This window comes from Colossoma macropomum, unplaced genomic scaffold (genome assembly GCF_904425465.1).
Source record: "Colossoma macropomum unplaced genomic scaffold, Colossoma_macropomum, whole genome shotgun sequence".
Taxonomy (NCBI): Eukaryota; Metazoa; Chordata; class Actinopteri; order Characiformes; family Serrasalmidae; genus Colossoma; species Colossoma macropomum.
The window spans coordinates 6,813,806-6,831,074 of record NW_023494800.1 but is presented as its reverse complement, the minus strand read 5'-3'; the positions used below and the strand labels follow the sequence as shown (position 1 = coordinate 6,831,074).

Sequence of the window (17,269 nt, the reverse complement as noted above, 5' to 3'; positions counted from 1 at the left end):
ATATTTGCTCTTGTTTTGCTCTTTACTGTACTTTGTGCTGCTGTAGTAGACGACTTTAATAAATTCATAATATTAATTTAATTAATATTAATTAATAAAGTGATCTACCTATCATGTTTACCACTGTGTTTCATCACCTCTTCTTTCAACAACACTCTGTCAACACTCTGAGGAGACCCTGCTGTAGTTTTGAAAGTGAAATGTTTTCGCATTCTTGTTTGATACAGGATTTCAGCTGCTCATCAGGGTCTCCTTTGTTGTATTTTTCATTTCATAATGCACCAAATGTTATCAGTGGGTGACAGGTCTGGACTGCAGACAGGCCAGTTTAGTGCCTGGACTCTTAATACAGAGCCATGCTGTTGTAATACATGCAGAACATGGTTTAGCATCGTCTTGCTGAAATAATCAAGGCCTTCCCTGAAAAAGACGTCGTCTGGATGGCAGCATATGTTGCCAAAACTTGTATATATCGTTCAGTATTAATGGCGCCTTCACAGATGTGCAGGTCACCCATGCCATGTGCACTAATGCCCCCTATACAGTCATGAATGCTGGCTTCTGAACGGTGCACTGATAACAAGCTGAGTGGTCTTTAGGCCAGAGGACACAGTGTCCATGATTTCCAAAAACAATTTCAAATGTTGATTCGTCGGACCACAGTATACTTTTCCACTTCGCCTCAGTCCATTTTAAATGAGCTCGGGCCCAGAGAAGGTGGCAGCATTTCTGGATCCTGTTTATATATGGTTTCTTCTTTGTGTTTTAGAGTTTTGAACTTGCATTTGTGGATGCAGTGATGAACTGTTTTCACAGACAGTGGTTTTGAGAAGTGTTTTCTGAGCCCATGCAATGATTTCCACTACAGACTCATGTCTGTTTTTAATGCAGTGCTGCCTGAGGGCCCAAAGATCACAGCCAGCAAATACTTTTTTTTGGCCTTTTCCATACATACAGAGATTTCTCCAGATTCTCTTAATCTTGTAATGTTAATATGTACCATAGATGATGAAAAGCAAAAGTTCTTTCCTATTTTATGTTGAGAAACGTTATTCTTGAATTGTTGCACTATTTGCTTGAGCAGTCTTTCACAGAGTGGTGAACCTCCTCCTCATCTTAATATCTGAAAGACTCAGCCTCTCTGGGATGCTCTTCTATACTCAGTCATGTTACTGACCTGTTGCCAATTAACCACCAGTTGTTTTTTTTAGCATTACTCAACTTTACCAGCCTTTTGTGGCCCCCATTCCAACAAATATGGGCAAATATTAAAAAAAAAAACACATTTTTTCAGTTTCAACATTTGATATATTGTCTTTGTACTATTTGCAATGAAATATAGGGTTTAAATGATTTGCACATCATTGTATTTTGTTTTTATTTACATTTTACACAGCGCCCCAACTTCTTTGGAATTGGGGTTGTAGAAATTGTGCAGAAAAATGTCATATCTAAGTGTGTCTCTGTGGAGGATGTGTTAACTTATTTTCACCTAGAAAATCAACTAAATGTCGTTTGACAGGAAGTGTTCCAACTTTTGAACATGACTATGTATTTGGCTCTTTATATAGAGGAGACTCCTAAAAAAGAGCAAAAGTGGCAGAAGAAAAGAAAGAGGTGGAAAAGCGCTAGAGGTGGAGTGAAGTGAGAAAAGATGGCTGGAATGATGTAAAAGATGGAGAAGAAGAAAGTGAAGAAGACACAGCAGAAACAGGGATCATGGTTGTAATATTTATTGTGCATAATGCAAACACTGTAAAAACAGATAGATAACTTCAACACTAAGATCTATGTCTGTTTATACAAAACCTTTCCACATGCAAATAAAAGAAAAAGGAAAAAACACAAACCACACACACACACACACACACACACACACACACACACACACACACACTCACAGAAACCCACACTGAGGCTCACACACTCAAGGAGGTTAAACACACATGACATGAAATATATAAATGCGAGGGACGTAAAAGGAGCGAGTGGATTATTTATTTCTTCAAAAACGCTACATCATTTCTTCCTCTACATCCACTGATTAACCCTTGTGTGGTGTTCGGGGTCTGTGGGACCTATTTTCAATGTTTACCAAAAGAAAAAAATTATGTCATTTATTATTATTTCAACCTCAGATTTTTGGCCTTTGCTCATTTTCTGTGAAGAACATATAAAATAACCCATTTTCAGTGTCTTCACTCTGTTCACCCCCCACACATTTATATTACACACGTGGTGTTGGGCTGAACCCGCGGGGAGTAAAAGTGTGGAGGTGCTGTGTCCTTCACTCTGTTCTCCTCCTACATGGCCTGCTGTTAGTGTCTGTGTTTCTATATATGTGTGTGAGGGTGGACAACATGGACAGGCTGCTGACTGGCTACAGCTGCTAAAGGAGAACCCTATGCTGACCACTTGTGATATTTTAAACATCTGGTATTTTTACATAAACTGTTATGGCTTTATTGATTTAAAAGGCCAATAATGTGGTGGGTCCACCAGACCACTGAGTAACAACAACATCAACACCACACAAGGGTTAATATACAAAGTTACAATTCAAAAGTTAAATTACAGCGACCAGAATGTTTGTTAAATGACAGTAAAGCAACAGAGGCTGTTATTATTATCATTTAAATCCCCTCCTCACCCAAACCCAATAAAAACACATACAATCAAACATTGTAATGAAATAAACTGGTGCCAGATGCTCAAACGTTGTACTGTAATCTTTATAATAAAACATAAAAATGACCAGCATTTTTCCATCCACTTACACATACACTTAAAGGGGAATTCCACTGATTTTTCAAAAATATTCTGCATAATTAAATGGTTAAGATGCAAACAAAGTCCTTCACTAACTGAAAAAGCAAAATCAGACACCAGACATGTCTTGGCTGATCGACTACATTTGGGATACGATGGGAAGAAGTGTGAAAGTGTTTGGACATTTTGTGTTGTGTTGTGTGATACTTTTTCACAATACATTTAATAATGAGCATTACATGAATGATTTAATGCGTACAGTGGTGTCGCTGTTGCCAAGCGGTTTGTTTTTAGCTATTAGTTCTATTTTCTGCGTTTTAATAATGGCAAACCCTGACCCCGGATTTTAAAAGTTCAGCGTAATTAAATGGTTAAGATGTAAACAAAGTCATTCAGAGTGGTTTGGTGTGAAATGCTTCGTTCTAGAGAAACTTACCGAGCCAGAATTGTTCACAGTGGTGGTGATAGGAACCAGATGTCTGAAGAGTTTAATAGCTCTAAAAGCTCCCTCACGAAATGGTTATGAATTTGAAATGGTTATGAACACGAAATGGTTATATATATACACACACACACTTTCTAAGCTGCTTATCCTACTGGGTTGCGGAGAGTGCTGGAGCTCATCCCAGCAGTCATTGGGTGGAAGGCATCAAACACCCTGGACAGGTTGCCAGTCCATCACAGGGCATATATATATATATGGGTTTCTCTACAATGAATCATTTCACACCAAACCGCTCTGACTGACACACATTTTAACCATTGAATTATGAAAAATCGGTGCCCTCTAAGGCTGAGAAATAAATGATCCAAACAGTAAGAATGTGTTGATGTGCACTTAATAAGACAGCTTTAAAGACATAAGAGGTTCATAAGGTCAAAATACAACAGCTGGGGGCACTGCACATCACTCAACATCATCCAGCACCACAGCTTGATTCAAAACCAAGTTTTCTATGGGGGCCTTCACTAATCATTAATAACACTATATTGTTTCAATAAAACAAGCACTGCAGCAGAAAAACTTGATTATTATTCCATTTTCTCTGCATTCAACAGAGGAACTGAATAGCACTATATAGAAGTTTGCTTTTCGGAAAGATACTGTCATATGCAAAGGTCTGAACACCCCCAGTCAAATGACATGTATTGTTGATTTTCGAAGTGAAAGTAAGTTAACACAGCCTGTACAGGGTACAAACTTAAATACAGCATTAAAGAGCACAATTTCTATTTATTTACTGAGATGAATATGTTGGGAATAAATAAGATATTAAATGTGCTATAACTTTTGCACAGGCCATATTTTTCCCTAATATGTTGAAGTCAGGAAACAAACAGTAACTGTACATAAAAACAAACTGTTTTAACTTATTTTCACTTAGAAAAACAACAAAACATCACTTGACCTGGGGCGCACAAACTTTTGCATGCAACTGTATAGTTACTGGAGTGAAAAAAAGCTTGTTTAGTTCGCAACATTACCTATTTAAAAGCTATGTAAGCTTTCTTTAAGGTGTTTAAAAGCTAGTAAGCGAGACTGAAACAACGGTCTGCGATTGGTTCATCTGCATGTAAGTCTAACGGCCCTTTCCTGTCAAAGTTTTCTTGCCATGTTAAGCGACCAAAGGCACAAGGCGATCTCAGACGATCAGCAGACGAGGAAACGAGCAAGTTGCCACTGCAGCTGTTCTGGAGTTCACAATGTAGAGCTACAATTCTGCTCTTCTCTAAGGTAACAACTGAGCTTGAGGCCCATCTACTACCACTTTCCAACTGCACTGTTCCCTCAGAACTAAACAGACTTTTTCATTATTGTGCCTTTAAGACTGATGTAATTGATCTCTGCTTTAATTGCTTCATTCATTAAGCAGTCTAGGCTCAAACACTCCTTATAACTATTATGAATGGACGGGGCTAAACTGATGCAGGCTGAATAGACGGACGTACATAAATAAAGTGTTTTTAAGAAATCATAACAATGAAACAGACTTTTTTGCAGCGTAGTCTTTACATACTACAATCAGAAGTAATAAAAAAATCAGCTAATTTTTCCGTGATATTGGCCCTTTAAGGGGAAAACGTTTTGGCGTCACTTACAGACCCTGAAAGAATGCCTTTACCTGGCACTGAAGGATTCTCTAATCCTGACTCTGTAAGCCCTGTTTTCCTCTCTCATCTCTTCATCACAACATGAGAGCATGAATTATTAACTGATGGATTAGAGTGAATGTCACGATCTACACGTCTCTCACATTTAATCCTGTTCCTTTGGTGAACTAAGAAAAGGATGGTTCTACATGTACTTTACTACTGTATCTCTGCTAGAGCTCTAATCAGGCCTGAACAAACAGCAGAGTAAGATCTGTTGAAAGAGAGAAAATAAAGCAGGTAAAATCTGTTAAAGGAGAGAAACCAAAGCAGGTAAATGCTGAGTAAAATCTGTTAAAGGAGAGAAACCAAAGCAGAGTAAAATCTGTTAAAGGAGAGAAACCAAAGCAGGTAAATGCTGAGTAAAATCTGTTAAAGGAGAAAAACTAAAGCAGAGTAAAATCTGTTAAAGGAGAGAAACTAAAGCAGAGTAAAATCAGTTAAAGGAGAGAAACTAAAGCAGAGTAAAATCTGTTAAAGGAGAGAAACTAAAGCAGAGTAAAATCTGTTAAAGGAGAGAAACTAAAGCAGAGTAAAATCAGTTAAAGGAGAAAAACTAAAGCAGAGTAAAATCTGTTAAAGGAGAGAAACTAAAGCAGAGTAAAATCTGTTAAAGGAGAGAAACTAAAGCAGAGTAAAATCTGTTAAAGGAGAGAAACCAAAGCAGGTAAATGCTGAGTAAAATCTTTCAAAGAAGAGAAACTAAAGCAGAGTGAAATCTGTTAAAGGAGAGAAACTAAAGCAGAGTAAAATCTTTCAAAGGAGAGAAACTAAAGCAGAGTGAAATCTGTTAAAGGAGAGAAACTAAAGCAGAGTAAAATCTGTTAAAGGAGAGAAACTAAAGCAGAGTGAAATCTGTTAAAGGAGAGAAACTAAAGCAGAGTAAAATCTTTTAAAGGAGAGAAACTAAAGCAGAGTAAAATCTGTTGAAGAAGTGAGATTTGGCTATGAGAAAACCGAATGTAAAATTATGCGTGACCCTGACCCTGAAGTCCTGCCAGATTCTGATAAATGTTTCAAGCTCTAATATTTGTAATGCAGAAAGAAACATGTGGAATCTGATGTCCTCCAACCAGCACAGCTGTGCAAACTTGCATCTTCACACTGCTAAAGAGGAACATTTCTGCTGTAGCAGCAAAATAAGCTGATTCTCTCATCAGTAAATTAAAATGCTCTTTAAAAAAAGATGGTTCTTTGAGTGTTCATGGCTCTATATCGAACCATGAACACTCAAAGAACCCTCTGCATGATTAAAAAGTCCTTTGCATTGTGAAAGCGTTCTTCAATTTAATGGAGAACGTGCTGTAGATGGTTCTGTATAGAAGCTTTTTGAAAAGGGTTCTATATAGCACCAAAATGGGTTCTTCTATTGTGACGGTATGTGATTGTTATTGTGATTACGTCATAAAATGCTTTTCTGACCACATAATGGACACTGTCAGTACTTACACTATGCTAAGTTTTGGGGATTTGGAGACCTCTCTGGTGGAACTGTGTAGGTGTTTGCGACATGTGGAACAACATTTTGTAACTTCCCCTCCCCTGAGTGGATGAATCTGACGATTGCGAGTGCACTGAGAGAGAATTTAAAGACAACCCATCCTTGGTGAAGGACGTGTCTTCTGAGGATGTGAGTGAATTATCTACTACCGTCATCATAACTTCATCAGTATTGTGCTAATTCTGTAGACCTGAGCATGGAGCCGGACCTTCTATTTGAACCTGTGCATGTGACGTATGTTTGCGTATTAATATAATAATTTAATAATATTAAAGATGTACGACGTGGTCCTGAACCGACGCATCTGACTTTTAAATGGTTATTTCAGGCTTTAAAGGGCGACTCGCAGCAGCGCACTCACAGCATATTTTAAACCAATTCAGTAACTGGATTCCTTCTGTTTTAACAAAAAACCTACATAATGCAGCTTTAAAGAACACTAAACAACCGCAAGTTCCATCACAACAATCATACTCAGTTTTCCCCACCGCTTAGCCCTTAGCCCTCCGTTTTGCACGTTCTCGTCTAGGGGTAGGGTGGCCCGATTGTTGCTGAGATACAGTGGTAGTTCGAAGCCATATAGCCCCTCCAAACAGAGGTTTTTCAGAGTCACACTCCAAACAGTGTTATGAGAAAAAAAGAAAAACTGGCAACATGGCGGCACAAGCGACCAAAGAAACCCACAAATGTGAGAATTTTCTCAGTTAAAAAATTACGATAACCACTGTATTATCTTAGTTTAATGTTGTTTCAGTGTATTATGGTCCTTTTCTTCATAACAAGCATAAAAGTAGTTTAAAAGTAGCTTTAAAGTCTCTAGCAGTATGCTGAAGTCTCGGTAGCTAGCTAGCTAAAATTCCTGTTCCACCTTAAATGGTGCAGCAGTTACATTCTGGCACCTCGGGCGTCACAAATGCTGCTCCATTTAAGGTGGAATGGGAAAGTTCAAACAAGACTTCAGCTTCATATCACAGAAGAATTAGAGTTGGGTGATAATAAATAATTGTCCCCCTCTTTTAAGGCATATGATGCCCTAAATGTAACTAAAGCCCAGCAGTGAGGAGCTGAACTTTACCCTCCTCTGCTGTCACTGCAGACTGGCAGGGTCGTCTACAGAGCAGCGCTCGTAGCTGTTAATGCAGTAATGCTCTTTTTAATTTGAGAGTTGTCAAATAAAAGTAGGGGAAGATTTCAACCACTACATCTTACAACTCAGTTCCAAGGGGCAAGGAGACACTCGAAAACAAGGGGTAGGGGTAAAAATAAGAAACGGGATCGGACCTTAGAGGAGATCACTAAATGCCAACTGTTACATCAGCTAACAGATGCCCATACTGGCTAGTATTGTGCTGAGTGAAGAGGGAAAGGGGGGGGGGTCTTACAGAGAGAAAGAGAGAAAGGTCAGCTATGTGGTCTCGGACCCCCGGCTACAGATGGTTATGGCATTGCTGAAGAAGGGCCAACGCTTCTGTATCTAATAGCACAGTGTTGCTTCTTTTCTCTTCACTCTTTTTTTTTTTAACATTTAGCTAAAATGTTCAGGAATATAGTGTACAACTGTCGTACTTCTCCACCCCCACATCCCTCCCTCCCTCTCTCCTTCAGAGTCACACTGACCTCACTGCTCTAGAACCCAACTCTCTGTAAAAACACTCAGCGCCATGTGTTTGCAATCTCACACTGAGAGAGAACGGAGTTACGCAACCGTCCTGAGGAGGATGAGTAGGAGGAGAACTGCAGGAAGGGGGCACAGGGAGAGACGGAGAGAGAGCGAGAGAGAGAGATGATCTAAGTCTTTGGCTTTTACTCTGGACAGTGAAAACAGACGAGCGAGGAGGAGCAGCTTCAGTTCTTAAAGCCTCTGATATAAAGTGGACACGTCACTGATAGTAACTAAGCACAGGCCGTATCAACAGTCCACAATCAAACAACGACTGACCTTTCTTTCATCCCAGCACTCACTCTGGCCATTTAAAGGGCCCATCTCCTACATTTTTCTAGTATTTTACTTTTTCCCATTGAGATCCATTTATAACATTGGTGTATTTTTGTGTACCAAAAATGATCACTTCATTTCATACATGCCATTTTTCAGCCCTTCTTTACCCTGTCGAATTAAACACACTTACATCCATACATACATCATCTAAACCGCTTATCCTTCTGGGTCACGGTGGGGTGCTGGAGCCTATCCCAGCTGTCATTGGGCGGAAGGCAGGATACACCCTGGACAGGTCGCCAATCCATCGCAGGGCAGACAGACAGACATACACATTCACACCTAGGGGCAATTTACCATGTCCAGTTGGCCTGACCGCATGTTTTTGGACTGTGGGAGGAAACCCACGCAGACACGGGGAGAACAGGCAAACTCCACACAGAAATGACCCTTGTCGCCTGGCTGGGAATCGAACCCAGGCCATTCTTGCTGTGAGGTGACAGCGCTACCCACTGCGCCACCGTGTGTTAAACACATAGATATATGTAAAACAATCTGTCTTCTGATTGGTTGCCCTGTGTTTTGCCTCATTCTAAAAGTGCTCAACTCGTAGAGAGGAGAATTACCACTCTGTAATGTCTTCTGTGTTCCTCAAACACTAGAGGGCGCTCCCAAGCGAATCCAAAATGAATCGGTTAATATGAAGCATTTGAGCAAAATCATAGTTTATAACTGCTTCAACATATTTAATGTAAAAGAATACATTCATTTCTTGAACACAGAACCGTATGAAACATCATTTAACATCACTGTTATATTTCTGAGCGCTTTTAAACTCGAGTTATAGGAGTTTAAAGCAGCGCCTCACGCACGTTCACAACGTCAGTGAGCCCGAAGAGCCAATGAGCTACTCCACTCGCCAACCGATCAGCACTCAGTAGCAATAACGCTAGTGTCCTGCTGCCCCAAACCCATTTGTTGTAGATAAAAGGAAACATAGAGGTAAGTTTTCTTTGCCTTTTTTAATGCAATACATTCTTCTACCGTCTAAAATTAAAGGAAAGTTCTGGGTGAGTGATTAGAAACAATTTTAACTTTTCATTTTTAGCCATTTAGCTCCATTTACTCCCATTCATTGAGGACTCACTCGCGGACGCCCTCTGGTGTTTTCCAGTCCTGTTTTTGATGTAACAGGGGAAATAGGAAGTGGCCAGACTCCTCATAAACCGGCTCTGCTCAGAGCTGAAACTCTCCTTATAACTTCACTGTGAATGGGCGGAGCTAAACTGTTATAGGTCAATATATCAATGAGTTTGTTCTCAGGACATCACAGAAACAATTTGAAACGGGCTGTTTTTGCTGCGGCACTTACTGTCCACAAAGAAGGCCTAAAAAAGTTTGAGAACTGCTGTGTTAGCTGATGTTCCTCTGTCCCCTCTTTAGTAACACAAGACTTGCAATGCACGTAGGTCCATGTTCAGCTGCCGTAGTGACCTACAGTGTTTACTAGAAATTACGAATGCATTGTAGGAGAATGTAGTGCCCTCAAACTCACTCTGGAATTTTATGATTTTACAGATTTTATGATTACAAAAGTTAGACATTCGTAATGCCAAAAAATGCAAACAGGGATCCATTTCAATCATGGCTTTAGTTTTGTCCTACTTGTTCATTCTCCTTGACCTCCAGCCTCCACAGACAAACATTCTTTGGATGTCATCACTAATCACCAACACTACGGTGATGCTCTATTATAATACACAAAGCTACAACACACAAACCATTTAATCTAAGAACAAGGCACTCATATATACACTGTATGTCCATAAATATCCAGACAGCCTTCTAATTCTAAAGGTCACCCCTTGCTGACACAACTGCACATATACAGCTTGTATAATCTCCATAGAAAAGCATCGACCAATAGAAAGGGATGCTCTGAAGCAGCTGCACATGAGCCTAAGGTCACCATGCCCAATACCAAGCATCAGCTAGAGGGGTATAAAGCCTCCCAGCATTGGACTGTGGAGCAGTGGAGCTGTGGAACTGTGTTCTCTGGAGTGATAGAGCTCCATCCAGTATCTTTGGGTTGAGTTGATGCTCAATCAAATCCTCACAGCAATGTTCCGATATAAGGCCTACCCCTCCCAGGGTGTTACTGCAGCAAATGGGGACAAACCTTATTAACACTCTTGAATTTTGTTGGTTTGCAGTACACACAAACACACACACACACACACACACACACACATACATACATATATATATATATATATATATAGACTAATCAATCACACACTAACATAGCAGTGCTATCTTGAAAATAAAGCCAAACCCCATGCATTTTATCCCTTTGTTGTGAGGTCACACCAAGAAAGACACTTTAATAACTTGAAGCAAATATGCCCAACAGCCATTTTATGCTAATGAAACCTTTTATTTTTTAACCTATTACTTTCAAGGGAATTGTGACTGTTAAGACTTCTATGCGTTACAGAAGTATACATGTCCCATACGCCTTAGCAACGATGTACAAACCAAGTGTAAATGTTTAGTTTATTATAAAAAAAACATGGCAAATAGTTAAAATCCCTCTATTAGTAGGTTGTCATTGTTGCACTGTGATGGTCACATGGTTGCAGTGGGGTCAGTCCTAAAGAAAATAAGACGATCGACAAGCGAGAGCAACCATTTGATGCGCAACTTACTAGCAGAGGAATTCTGTCTATTTTCAACAAGAATAAGGTGTTCAGCTTAGTTTACAGCATAGTTTAATAGTACTGGACATGTACAGCATAACACATTGAGGCTTACAAAGCAGAGATATCCAGTCTTATCCACAAAGGGCCGGTGTTGTTGCAGGTTTTCATTCCAGCAAAGTAGGAACACACATGATGAAATGTTTGAAGACTGATGAAACAAGTGGAATCAGGTGTGCTCCAGCTTGCGTGGTATAAAAACTTGCAGCCATAACAGCCATATGTGGGTAAAACTGGACAGCCCTGCTTTAAAGGTCTCTTTTCACTGGAAAGTAAAGTTCATGTGAACGTAGCTTAAAAGGGAATTTTACTAACTTTTAAAAGCTTTTAGAGAAACTGACTGACTGTAAATGAGTTTATACAATTTTAAAAAGTGGTGGAATTCCCCTTCAAGGCTTTTCTAAAGCACAATGTTACGTTGTAAGCATAATTTACAAATCATCATTCTGCTGGTTTGTTTATTTGCTTATTTATTTATTTTCGGTCACAAGCTGCTGACTGTAGTGGTGTTAAGTGAGGGGGGAAAACTGCACAGAAAGGTGGCAGTGCGTTTAAGAAAAATGCTGAGCACAACTGCTACTCAAACCTGCTGAGGCCTGAAGCTGATATGAGTGATTATCAGCCTGGCTGGCCTGGCAACAACGCCTTACAAACGCATTAACGCAATGAAAGAGTTCAGCGTGGAGAAGCGTGAGGGAAACGCCTCTGACTTGGAGATAAACGCCCAACTGGCCAGACACAGATAGCCTGACTACATATATAAAAAAAATGTATGTTTAATGGATTTCGTACGGCCCTAAACTCGAGCTGAAATGAAACTGCAGTCAGGAAACTCATTCAAAGTTGGCTTTGATCGCATTTCTCTCACAAATAAAACACACAGATACAGTTTGATTAACATGAAACAAAGATGGATGTGAATAGTGACTGAACATAAAATATGATAATGAGATTAATAAGCTAACACATACTTTAACATGGGTTAATACATAAACAATACTTTTACAATAAGAAGAAAAAAAAACAAAAAAAAACACCCACATCCTCCACTCCATAAAGTCCAGTTTCCCCAAAACACTTTTAGTGTTAAAATAATCATAATAGACATAAAAGACAGAGAGAGAGAAAATCATACCACAATAAAACCTTCTGCTACAACAGTTCTTGGAAACCAAATGGGCTCGACACATTCACCTTAAAGGGGAATCCCACTGATTAAAAAAAAACATGTAACTGTTTAATTAGTTAGAATGTTAACAAAGTCATTCAGAGTGGTTTGGTGTGAAATGCTCCCTTCTAGAGAAACATGCTCAGTCCGATTTGTTTACAATGGCAATGAAAGGAACCAGACATCTGAAGAGTTTAACGGCTCTGAAAGCTCCCTCACAGAATGTTATAACATGAAATGTTTATGAATACACTGTCCGATGCATAGAGTGACAGAGTGCTTTGACATGCACTTAATAATCCGATAACTGCAGAAAATCAGATTGTCAGTAATCCGATCAACGTATTTACATGCACTTGAGTAATCAGATAATGGGGAAACTCTGGGTCTACGTGAATCAGGCAGTAATCAGGTTTCTGCTTTGCAACCAGCCAATAAACTCACAGAAGACGACCTGACATAAATGTAAGGTAAAACTCAAACTTCATGCCACGATTTTTTTCATTTTTTTTTTTTTTTAAAGAACAAACACTTTGAACACTTTTGACACCTAAAACTATGAACAAATATCATCTAGAAGATGAAGAATATTTAAATCCTTCATTTCATCAAGCATGTAGTTGTTTTCAGCATCGCTCCAAAAGTGTTTTGCTGCGTCTCACGCTGATGCTGCTCGCTTATTTCCGGTACCGCAGTCTGTTTTCACACATGCACAGACTGAGAAATCCGAAAGAAATCAGAGTAAGAGTTCATATGCACTAAGAAATCTGATTGCTGAGCTAAAATCCAGCTCTATTTATCAGATTTCTTAATCAGATTTCAGAGTATACTGTTTACATGACCATTTAAACAATCAGATAACTGCAGAAATCCGATTATGAACGGATTACTAAGTGCATGAAAATGCAGTGATAGTTTTACAATAGTTCTGAGGTTTTTGCCTAAACCATATTGTTTAAATATACATTCATGGTGGAGAGGTACAGGCAGGACATTAGAAAGCAAAACAGTGCTGGAAGAAAATGTATTTTTTCCAGATTTACCACTATTTTATCCTTATCAACATCACAAAAACTCAGAGGTCATGTGGAGGTTCACTGGTTGGTTGGGAGGGTAAATAAAATGGCTATATTTGCATTGTAGACATCATGACCCCTGGTTCCTCTCACCACCACTGTAAAGAAATTGAGTCGAGAAGTTTCTCTACAATGCATCCTTTCACACCAAATTACTCTGAATGACTTTGTGTAATGCCGTCTATGTCAGTGACTAAATAATGTCGAAATTTCAAAATATTGGTGGAATTTCCCTTTAACAAACCGTGAGCTGCATTTTTAAGTACAACAATAATTAGTTTCTTATAATTGCTCGAACAACATGGCGGACAACGTCTAATTTCCATATTCATGTGATTTAATTCCATAATTCCATAGACTATGATCAACCAGTTTCAACTGATCTGTCCAAGCTCCGCCCACAGATACGTTCTTCTGCAGTTATCGTGGTTAGTTTGGACAAGCTTAACATAAAGTCTCATTCAACCTAGAAACTGTGGCGCACAACTAGCGAGTTGGGATGATTAGCAATTTTTTAAAAAAAATGCAGAAATACTGAAAAAATTATTGATAATTTTCAAAACTATGGACATTTTGCAGCTTCTTGTTCACCACCAGAGGGCTAACAAAACCATAAGGCCTTCTCACAATCAGTCTGTGTTTTACAGACAGAAAATTAAAAGGTTTTAAAAAAAAGCCTTTAACTGTAACGGTGTCTTTCACAGTAGTTGGTTTGCTCGTCTAATCTGGAACCAGGCCACGTTTACACAGCGCTGTAGCTCCTGTGAGAACTTTTTAGCAGAATGGGACTGAGTGTCTGCATAGGACTTGATGTGAAAGCTTCAGTACTTTAAAACTTGGTGTGAAAACAGCTTATGATAAACACAACATCTAAAATGAAAAATACTGCTTTATGCTATCCTAGCTAGAGGATACAGAGAACGTACATTCAGAATACATCATTTCAAATGATATTTACAGTCAGTCGTATGTAAATGTTTAAACACCCCTGCTCAAATGATGTTTTGTTGTGCTTTTTAAGTGAAAATAAGTTAACTCATCATGTACAGCAGCTTTTCTCAACCACTGGACTGTGGACCACAACCCTCTGGGTGTCCTGGGGCCAACGCTGAGGGGAAGCAAGTGGTCTGTAGTGGCCTGTCGATGGCACTTTATAATAAAAACTAATGGAAAAATTACTGACCTAATTATAAGAACAAAATGTAAAATGTTTCCAAACAGCTGCAATATTAATACAAGCTTTGTAAAAACTATATTTTGCCTCTAGAAATATTTAATTGTACAGAACAGAGCAGCCAGATTAGCTCTTCATGCGTAAACGATTATCATGGTTACATGTGGAGGCTAAACTGAAGTTTAGTCTTCTGTTATTTGTGCATAATGTTATTAGAAATAATAATACACCAACTTTTTTTTGTGGAAAAACTAGTATTTTCAGGCTTTTGTCATTTTTGTCTTGTCACTTCAAGTGAGTCAGGTCAGTTGGTGGTACCAAGTCCACAATCAAATTGTATGAAGAAAACTGTTCTTTAGCTTGGAATATGCTCCCTACAAACATCAAACAGATTATAAGTAGATTTTAATTTAATTTTGTTTTAAGTTATTTAAACAAAATTTGATGAACCTCATATAGACGTTATTGTGGTATTATTAATTTTTGATTTATTGATGTACTAGATTTATTCTTGAGTTTTGTTTGTTTTTTTGTCTCGTTTATGATACAGGATGATTTTAAAGATGTTTTTATTGTAACTGCTCTTGCGTGGAACCCAGGAAGACTAGCAACCAAGCTAATAGGGATCCAAATAAAGAATAAAGAATAAACAAAATACAATGGTCCACTCGCAAGCTTAAAAAAAAGAACACACTGCAGACACATTATGCTTAATTTGCCACCATTATGTGCTAATTTCTTGTACAAAACAAGTTCATGTTAGACTAATTGGTTGATATTTGAGGTTGAATGTTAAAATGTACAGCAGTGTGTTCTCTATAGAGGATGTGTTAACTTACTTTCACTTAGAAAATCAACACAACATCATTTGACCAGGGGTGCCCAAACTTTTGCATACGACTGACTGTGTGTGCGTGAACACGTGTGTTGGGATAGATGCAGACCTTTCAGGTGTGTAACAGCTAAAGCAGAGCTCGGGAGCATTTTAAACTGCGAACTCAGCATTACGTTGCGACTCCAATGTGCACTACAGTCTCTAATTAGGTTAAATAGGATTTTTGCCAGCATTCAGTTAAGACTGTCCACGGCATTTGTGGGTAGAGCATGGATAGATCAATTATGACGGGATGTACATAAAACAGACTGTAAACATTCTTTTGCTGTCTTGCAGACAATCATCGAAGACAACAGGATGGTAAGAAAGACGGTGCTGTTAACCTGCATCGTCCAATAACAATGCTGAAGCAGCTCAAATCAGGCCTTACTGTATACAGTAACGCATGACTGTGATTAGTAGGCGATTAGTAAACACTGAGACTAAAAGCAAACGTTAGTTCACTACAGGCTGACATGCTTAGCTTGTTGATTCATGTCTGGTTTATATTATGAGCCATATTCATCTATAACAGCTACAGAACCAGAGAGAAATGATAAAAACAACAGCACACTGGCCACATGCATGCAGTAAAACAATAGTGATTCACTTCAGTGACACAGTGAACGTGAATGGTGAAATCATGGATGTGTTAAAAATAATAATAATAATAATACTACTAATAATAAACCCTATTGCTGTGGAGATAGTGTTGGCTTCCAGTAATATAGGCTTGGCTGTGCAGGCTAGCATAAACGTCTCCACTCCCTGTCTGACACGAGAAGAGCACTTTGTGTTGTGTGTTTGTGGTGTCGTTTATCTGGCAGCTCCTATCTTGGAGAGAAAAAAAAGGCACAGCCCCTGCGTTCAAACCCCTTAAACGCTTCTTCTCTCCAAGCACACGAGTACAGCCACGATGAAACAACAAAACCGAAGAAAAACGCACACCTCTGTAAATTGTTCCAAAAAGAAAAATAATAAGAAGGAGAAAAATAGAGAGAAAAGATCATAACAAATACCTTGGGTTGATAAAAAAACAATCAAAATTAAGAAACACCTGGAAAATAACCCTTCATTTCAAATCTGAGAAAGAAGAAAAGAAGCCACATTTTTTTGGAGTTTACGGAGTGTTTCGTACGTATGGACACTTAAGGACTTTGCCTCTGTTTAGTGAGTGTTGTTGTTTACATTGCTCCATGTATATGTTTGATTTTTCAAGTGTTCAGTGCAATAAAAAGCTGGAACCCCCCCTGTCGCCCCCCTCTCTCTGCTGCTCCCCACCCACCACAAACGCTGTCTGACTGTGAGAGGGACAGCCCGAGGCTTAAAGTTCTCTTTAATTGCAATGGCAAAGGTGGCATCCCTCCCCTCCCAGGGTGCAACGGGGCACCGCTGTCATCCTGGTTACCGGTTACCATGGTTACTCTCCCTGGAGCGCCCTGTGGCGGCTACGAGCTGTCCTGCAGCTCCTTGGCCTTCATCAGGATGGTGTGTACGTCAGATATGGGGTAATCCTATCAGACAAACAAGAGAGATTCACAGGTTATGTAGTCAATTGGCCAAGATGTTTGGTGTTTCTTTGGTTTCGTACTGTGGATATAAAGCTAATGTAGCTAACAAGTAACGGAAGCATATAGCCCACCAATTAGCATTGTGCAAACTGCATGCCTAAAATAACACACACTCATCACAAAACCGTGTTGAGTTGTTAATTTATGTCAAATAGACTTGCTTACGTGGTTTCTGACAGTGTTATCTGTTAACACAGACAAAAGAAGCTTGAATTTTGTTCATACTTTTGTATATTTATATACATAAGCTTCTATTAATTGTTAGCCTCATAGTTTCAGTGCCAGAC

The 17,269-nt window shown here is 39.0% G+C and overlaps 1 protein-coding gene across 1 annotated transcript in view; it reads right to left on the bottom strand.

Moving 5' to 3' along the window:
* Positions 1 to 15,028: 15,028 nt before the first annotated feature.
* tbc1d13 (TBC1 domain family, member 13) overlaps positions 15,029 to 17,269 on the bottom strand; it is a 33,899-nt gene continuing 31,658 nt past the window's right edge. Inside the window, exon 12 of the mRNA XM_036587687.1 lies at positions 15,029 to 16,925. Coding sequence (XP_036443580.1) covers positions 16,860 to 16,925 — 66 coding nt within the window. The 3' untranslated portion in view covers positions 15,029 to 16,859. The remainder of the gene's footprint in view (positions 16,926 to 17,269) is intronic.